Here is an 8,518-nt window from a genome sequence, read left to right on the forward strand (position 1 = left end):
ATATCTGAGCTCAAGCCATATGGCCCCATTTGATGATTCATTTAGTATATCTCGCTCCTCACAACTGTAATTGATTTTATTGAACAAATAATGCTGTATCCCAACCTTTTTTAGCCCACTCTCTATCGTGTCTGAACACACTACATCTAGGGATGCTGAGCTGACAATTTTGCCCCTCTTTGAGCCAAATTTATGTTATAACAATGATATCATGTTGCTGTGAGTCCATGGGTGCACTCAGCTCATTGACTTTGTTTGCTAAACTTTTTGCATTTAAATATGTACCTTTTAACATTGCCAAATTCCTGAGCTGTACATTATTTAACTTTTGCTTCTTCTGTCTTGCAGAGTCACTAATTTTCTGTCACCCACTCCCTGCTCTGGATTTGTCCTATCGTAATCTGCCCACGGGTTCCCACCCCTGTCAATTTGGTTTAAATCCTCCCCAACAACATTAGCAAATCTCCCTGCAAGGACATAGTCTGCACCTGAACAGGACAGTCTGATTTGTATAGATCTCACCTTCCCCATAACCAGCACTGGTGTCCCAGAAATCTAAAGCCCTCCTTCCTGCACCATCTCTCCAGCCATGCATTCATCTGGTGTATTCACCTATTTCTACATTCACTAGAATGCGGCCATGCGAGTGATCCGGAGATTGCTACCTTTGCGGTCCTGCCAGTTAATGTCTTTCCTAACTTCAGTCTGCAGGACCTCTTGCCCTTTTTATGCCTATATTGTTGGTACCGATGTAGGCCATGACCTCTGGCTGTACACCCTCACCGCCCAAAATGTTCTGTAGCCGCTCGGTGATCTTCATGACCTTTGCACCAGGGAGCTGATAAGACTATCCAGAAATCAAATCTGCGACCACAGAAGTGCCTGTCTGTTCCGCTAACTATGGAATTCCCGACCACTATTGTTCTCCAGTCTTGTCTTCTTCCGCCCTGCACAGCTGAACCACCAATGCTCTGGCCATGACTCTCACTGCTCTCTCAGGAAGAACCATCTCCCTTATTGGGATTCAGAAATGAGCACCAGTTAGAAAGTGGCATATCCACAGGAGACTGCTTTGACTTTGTCTGTCAGCCACCCAGTCCACGGTAATTCACATTTTATCCATTTTCATTCAATTTGAACCAAAATGTCAAAAGCTAGTGCAGCAGCACTCAAACTTAATCATCCCTTGAAAATTAAGCTGCAGGTTGGAATTCTGATGCCCCTCATACCAAGATCCTTCTTCAGCTTTGTTAGTTCAGTGAAAATGCCAAGAAACAGAAAGTCACTCTCCTTCAGTTAGGGTTTTTTTTAAAAGTAGGAGCATTATGTTAAGACAATTTGTAATTTCATTCCAGCCAGTTCAATAAAATTTTGGCAGTCGACTGGGAACAAGTCAACCATCTGCTTTAAGAGGCTAAACAAGGAGACAGATAGGGAAAGCAAACATATCACAGCTCCAAAACATAAGTTAGGCCACAGTAATGTTATCCATCTGGTTTTCATGGTTCTTTTAGTGTTAGAGGAACAAGATTGATACAATTCAAAAAGGTCAGTGAATCATTAAAATTTCTTGTTGACTCATTGAAATGCCATTACAGTGAGTTCTCAATCTTGTCAACATTGGTCACAAAGCAGCCAAAAGGAGAAATGTTTTGAACAGAAAAAATATTATTTGGATATGTTGTCAATTATCATATATTGGGAACAGTCAAGTAAAACAGATTAAAGCTTTAAACTGTTGAATCCACAATACAACTTACAATAGCAGCTTTAAAATAAGAGAAATAAATAGTGATGTCTTGAGGAGTGTACATATTACAAAGAAGGAGGTGCTGGAAGTCTTAAAGCGCATCAAGGTAGATAAATCCCCGGGACCTGATGAAGTATATCCCAGGACATTGTGGGAGGCTAGGGAGGAAATTGCGGGTCTCCTAGCCGAGATATTCGAATCATCGATAGTCACAGGTGAGGTGCCTGAAGATTGGAGAGTGGCAAATATTGTGCCGTTGTTTAAAAAGGGCTGCAGGGAAAAGCCTGGGAACTACAGGCCAGTGAGCCTCACATCTGTGGTGGGTAAATTGTTGGAAGGTATTTTGAGAGACTGAATCTACAGGCATTTAGAGATGCAACGACTGATTAGGGACAGTCAGCATGGCTTTGTGAGTGGAAAATCATGTCTCACAAATTTGATTGAGTTTTTTGAAGGGGTAACCAAGAAGGTAGATGAGGGCAGTGCAGTTGATGTTGTCTACATGGACTTTAGCAAGGCCTTTGACAAGATACCACATGGTAGCTTGTTGCATAAGGTTAAATCTCACGGGATCCAGGGTGAGGTATCTAAATGGATACAAAATTGGCTTCTTGACAGAAGCCAGAGGGTGGTTGGAGAGAGTTGTTTTTCAAACTGGAGGCCTGTGACCAGCGGTGTGCCTCAGGGATCAGTGCTGGGCCCACTGTTATTTGTCATTTATATTAATGATTTGGATGAGAATATAGGGGGCATGGTTAGTAAGTTTGCAGATGACACCAAGATTGGTGGCATTGTGGACAGTGAAGAAAGTTATCTCCGATTGCAACGGGATCTTGATCAATTGGGCCAGTGGGCTGACAAATGGCAGATGGAGTTTAATTTAGACAAATGCAAGGTGATGCACTTTGGTAGATTGAACCAGGGCAGGATTTACTCAGTTAATGGTGGGGCGTTGGGGAGAGTTACAGAACAAAGAGATCTCGGGGTACATGTTCATAGCTCCTTGAAAGTAGAGTCACAGGTGGACAGAGTGGTGAAGAAGGCATTCGGCATGCTTGGTTTCATCGGTCAGAACATTGAATACAGGAGTTGGGATGTCTTGTTGAAGTTGTACAAGACATTGGTAAGACCACACTTGGAATACTGTGTGCAGTTTTGGTCACCCTGTTATAGAAAGGATACTATTAAACTAGAAAGAGTGCAGAAAAGATTTACTAGGATGCTACCGGGACTTGGATTGAGTTATGAGAGGCTGAATAGACTGGGACTTTTTCCTCTGGAGCGTAGGAGGCTTAGGGGTGACCTTATAGAGGTCTATAAAATAATGAGGAGCATAGACAAGGTAGATAAGTCAATATCTTTTCCTAAAGGTAGGGGAGTCTAAAACTAGAGGACATAGGTTTAAGGTGAGAGGGGAGAGATACAAAAGTGTCCAGAGGGGCAGTTTTTTTCACACAAAGGGTGGTGAGTGCCTGGAACAAGCTGCCAGAGGTAGTAGTAGTGGCGGGTACAATTTTATCTTTTAAAAAGCATTTAGCTAGTTACATGGGTACGATGGTTATAGAGGGATATGGGCCAAATGCGGGCAATTGGGATTAGCTTAGGGGTTTTTAAAAAAAAGGGCGCATGGACAAGTTGGGCCGAAGGGCCTGTTTCCAGGCTGTATACCTCTATGACTATGTGGAAAATGGTGCAAGGAAAGTTTGACCACAAAGCATCTTTAATAGGAGCAAAAGGTGAAGAATATGATTTTAACTGTACATGGAAACATATTGATTCAAGTATATAAAAAAGATGGAAGGCAGCACGAGATATCATTAATGTTTATTTTATCTATGAGACAGCACAATCCGATGCACTCCTAAACAACCTCCTGGGGAGGGCAAAGATAATATCTGTAGGCACCTTCAGAAAAAGTTCTAGAAACTCATCTGCCTGTCATATCCTCGGGACACCTTAGAACATAAGAACATAAGAAATAGGAGCAGGAGTAGACCATCTAGCCCCTCGAGCCTGCCCCGCCATTCAATAAGATCATGGCTGATCTGAAGTGGATCAGTTCCACTTACCCGCCTGATCCCCATAACCCCTAATTCCCTTACCGATCAGGAATCCATCTATCCGTGAATTAAACATATTCAACGAGGTAGCCTCCACCACTTCAGTGGGCAGAGAATTCCAGAGATTCACTTCCCTCTGAGAGAAGTTGTTCCTCCTCAACTCAAACTGACCCCCTTTATTTTGAGGCTGTGCCCTCTAGTTCTAGCTTCCTTTCTAAGTGGAAAGAATCTCTCCACCTCTACCCTATCCAGCTCCTTCATTATCTTATAGGTCTCTATAAGATGCTCCTCAGCCTTCTAAATTCCAACGAGTACAAACCCAATCTGCTCAGTCTCTCCTCATAATCAACACCCCTCATCTCTGGTATCAACCTGGTGAACCTTCTCTGCACTCCCTCCAAGGCCAATATATCCTTCCGCAAATAAGGGGACCAATACTGTACACAGTATTCCAGCTGCGGCCTCACCAATGCCCTGGCCAATGTACTCCATCGGCAGTGAGGCACCTTGCAGTGGTGGTAGGACCTTTAACTTTCCATCTAGAAGATGACATATCTCAATATCTCACTAAAGCATCAGGCTCAGGTCTCTGCAATGGGATGTAAATCTTTTCACATAGACCTGAATGTGCGACAACTGAACCAGAGATGACTCTCCCTACCTTTGTCTGTACAGCGCACAAGAAACAATACTTTTCACCGTGTACTAATACATGTAACAATAATAATTCAAATCACAACCAGCTCTTTGAATGTCACTTTCCGACAAGGATGGTCTTTTACATCAGAATCCCGACAGTGCAGAAGGAGGCCATTCGGCCCGTCGAGTCTGCACGGACAGCAATCCCACATAACCCTCCTCACACTAAGGAGCAATTTCACATGGCCAATCTACCTAACCTGCACATCTTTGGAGAGTGGGAGGAAACCAGAGCACCCAGAGGAAACCTATGCAAACATGGGGAGAATGTGTAAACTCCACATAGTCAGTCACCCAAGACCAGAATTGAACCCAGCGCCGTGATGCAGCAGTGCTAACCATTGTGCCGCCCTTAATGTGATAAAAAAAGGGCAACTGCGTGATCACACTAAAGCCATAGCCTTCTCTCAAAGGGCAATTTTAAAGTGGTCTTTAAAAAATGTGCTTTCACATTGTTTCACACAGCTGAAAAATAGCATATTTATTAGTGCTCAATAAAGCTCTTATGTTTTGTATTATATCCTTATGATTAAATAGGTGCATTCATATTGTCTTCAGTGGAACAACAATGGACGTTAAGAAAATTCCAAAAGCTATCCAGGAAACGTCTGTACTGCCAGAAAGTCCAAAACACGAAACTTTCTGATTAAATGAATCAATATAGCAACTCAAGTGATCTTTAAAAACACAACCACTCAATCTTTACACTAGAATTGCTAATATATCCACCATAAGAATCCCTGCTTTCCAAGTTATCAATTAAGTAGGCCATATTGTTGTTCACACTTCCAAATCATGTGCAGGCACCTTTGGTCTCCTTGACAGATTTAGACTACCCAGATTGCAGACCACGAACAATGTCCATTGCAGATATTTTAATAAAAATAAATATTTTGTTCAGACCGTCGGAATGCAGATCTAGAACAGTCAAATCCCCGAGTATGATATAGCCTTGTTATGTCCAATACGTCCCTTACAGAAATAAGGTTAAAAAACAAAAAAGCTACCAAAATAGAAATACATTCTTAAAATAAAATCAGCTTCAACTGAAATCTGGGATCCATTAAAAGTCAACAGAAAACTAAACAATCTGAGGATCCATGGTGTATGTTTTTTAAACTCACGTTTCAAAACAGCGGTCAACATTATCGGACATGAGAAGGAGCATACAGAGCTGTTCCAATGCTATCAGCTGCATGTCTCTTTCGTCTCCCTGGCCCATCTGTAGCCATTCCAACAAAGTATCCGGATCCACATCGGCCATGGCGTGACCTCCTCAAACCCGGCTCTATTCCTTCAATGTTTTCCTGGATTAAAAGTCACCAGGAAAAGAAAGAATGGCCGTGCTCCCACAACTGGTCCGAATAAGCTTGATCAAAAGAGAGGTAAACGTTACCAGATGTTGTTGCTGTCTAATGTTTTGTATTTAGATGCACACATTTCCCCAAATTCTAAACTAAAACAGCTAAATCATTTTCATCCGCAATTACTCCACTGCCTCCGGTTAGCCCGGAGCCGCCATTTAATAGCGATTCCGACTGCAGAGCCGCTTTAATGGGACACACGAGGCCCAAGCTCCTGAAGGTCTTCCCAGTGACCGCTCATCAGCGATCAAAACACGAAGCGGCTCCCAGATCCGGCCTCCCGCCGCCCCCAGGCCCCCGCCGCCAAAACCCTCTCGGTCCGGCCTCGCCGCCGGGCCCCAGCCTCCCCCTCGATCCGGCCCTGCCGCCGGGCCCCAGCCTCCCCCTCGATCCGGCCCAGCCGCCGGGCCCCAGCCTCCCCCTCGATCCGGCCCTGCCGCCGGGCCCCAGCCTCCCCCTCGATCCGGCCCTGCCGCCAGGCCCCAGACTCCCCCTCGATCCGGCCCTGCCGCCGGGCCCCAGCCTCCCCCTCGATCCGGCCCTGCCGCCAGGCCCCAGACTCCCCCTCGATCCGGCCCTGCCGCCAGTGCCCAGCCTCCCCCTCGATCCGGCCCTGCCGCCGGGCCCCAGCCTCCCCCTCGATCCGGCCCCGCCGCCGGGCCCCAGCCTCCCCCTCGATCCGGCCCCGCCGCCGGGCCCCAGCCCCCTCCTCTGGTCCGGCCCCGCCGCCGGGCCCCAGCCCCCTCCTCTGGTCCGGCCCCGCCGCCGGGCCCCAGCCTCCCCCTCGATCCGGCCCCGCCGCCGGGCCCCAGCCTCCCCCTCGATCCGGCCCTGCCGCCGGGCCCCAGCCTCCCCCTCGATCCGGCCCCGCCGCCGGGCCCCAGCCTCCCCCTCGATCCGGCCCCGCCGCCGGGCCCCAGCCTCCCCCTCGATCCGGCCCCGCCGCCGGGCCCCAGCCCCCTCCTCTGGTCCGGCCCCGGCCCTGCAGAAGGTCACGGCTGACGGGCCTATTTACAAGTTTAAAAAACCTGAGTCACCCGAACGGCCTCGGCCTCGCTTCACGTCCCAGCGGACACAAAGATACTCAGCCAGGCCCGGCTCACGCCCAGGGACGAACCAGCTCGCCAACCCACTGCCGGAAATCCCTTCACCCAGCAGCCGCGGCGATCTCATTCACACTAGGCCTCGAGGAGCCTGCGGCTAAATTTTGACCATCGGCCCAGAGGCCGAGCGTGATCAAGCCGGCTGCCCACAGCAGGAAATTCCGGTGTACGGGGCCTGAAAGCGATTCCCTCCCCTGCCAATTGCGGCTTTTTGTACCTCACTCACCGGCTCTCGGAGCGCCTCTACCCACGGATAGGGGTTCGAGCGGTCTGAGGGGAATGACGGCACCCCATCTCCCACATTGAGCGAGAGAGAAGCCGGCTCGGAGAGACTGGCAGCTGTCCTGCTCCTGTGGCCGGCTCCGAGACTCAAAACAGCGAATGCGGAGGAGGAGGAGCGTCTGTTCCTCCCCTTCACCCAGGGAGCGACACTAAAATACCAGTGTCTCTCACAAGCGTCAAAGCTCCAGCCTGTCCTATGTCTATATAAATAAAAACATTTTACTCTTCCTTTGAATACATTTTAACCCGCTAATTAGTTTCGTTTTCTCGAGCTATGGAAACGACCACGGTTAACTTAAAATTTTCATTTAAATTTGAGGTGCTGTGAAATCAGTAGGCATCGTGGAGTTTTTGTTTAGTTCTGTTTGACGAAAGTGAGTTTTAGTTCCCGGCGGTTTTAGGTTGCACAAATAGGAGGCGAGTTATCCCTGGTGTCCTCGCCACTTTTTAATCTCCCAATGAACATAAAAACATTTTGTGCAACTTGGCTACTATATCTCTCACATTACACTCGAAAAGGACTTCAGTTTCAAGTTTATTTATTAGTCTCAAAAATTAACACTGCAAAAATTCCCTAATCGTCACACTCCAGCGCCTATTCAGGTACATTGAGGGAGAATTTAACATTGCCAATTCACCTAACCTGCACCTCTTTGGACTGTGGGAAGAAAACCAAGCACACGGAGAAAACCCACAGGGAGAACATGCAAACTCCACGGTGACCCAAGCTGGGAATCCAAACCCCAGTGCTTGATGCTGTGAGGAAACCGTGCTAACCACTGTACCACCCTGCCACTATGGATTTGGATGGCATGTGGTTTTGAAAGGTACGAATTTCTTTTGTCTATGACAAAGTTATGATGTATAGCCCACACCATATGCACTGTTTTTTTTTCAGATGAAAGATGAAGCTTGCTGAGCTGAATGTAAAAGATGCAATGGCACTTTTTCAAAGTAGAAAAAGAAATTCCAGCCACTATTCATCCTGATAGAACTTCTTTCATCTCACCGATGTTGATCTCGAGAAAAATGTAGTATTCCCTGGGCAACATTAATTTGGAAGTCTTTTCACTGACAACTATTTTTTCCTCCACTGGCCCCTTCTCACTTCAAAAAAGCCTTAAGATTTTGAAAAGATTTTTCCTAAACATTGACAAACATTCAATAAAATCACTTAGATCAAATCTGAACCAAAAAGTAACACAAGGAAGAAACTGGGAAATTATTAATGGCTTTAGCCCTCTGGGCTGGATGGAAGAG

General features: G+C 46.9%; 1 protein-coding gene across 10 annotated transcripts in view; it reads right to left on the bottom strand.

The window, feature by feature from the left end:
• The window catches only part of hectd1 (HECT domain containing 1), a 133,302-nt gene extending 125,796 nt beyond the window's left edge, over positions 1 to 7,506 (bottom strand). For 8 of the 10 annotated variants that reach the window (XM_078233680.1, XM_078233675.1, XM_078233678.1 and 5 more), the window contains exons 1-2: positions 7,203 to 7,506; positions 5,634 to 5,878 (exon numbers count right to left, since the gene is read on the bottom strand). In XM_078233680.1, the coding sequence (XP_078089806.1) occupies positions 5,634 to 5,773 (140 nt within the window). In that variant the 5' untranslated portion in view covers positions 5,774 to 5,878; positions 7,203 to 7,506. Of the gene's footprint in view, positions 1 to 5,633; positions 5,879 to 7,193 lie in introns of all 10 variants that reach the window. The other 2 variants (XM_078233676.1, XM_078233671.1) reach the window with 1 other exon arrangement.
• Positions 7,507 to 8,518: the final 1,012 nt, after the last annotated feature.

This window comes from Mustelus asterias, chromosome 18, assembly GCF_964213995.1.
Source record: "Mustelus asterias chromosome 18, sMusAst1.hap1.1, whole genome shotgun sequence".
Taxonomy (NCBI): domain Eukaryota; kingdom Metazoa; phylum Chordata; class Chondrichthyes; order Carcharhiniformes; family Triakidae; genus Mustelus; species Mustelus asterias.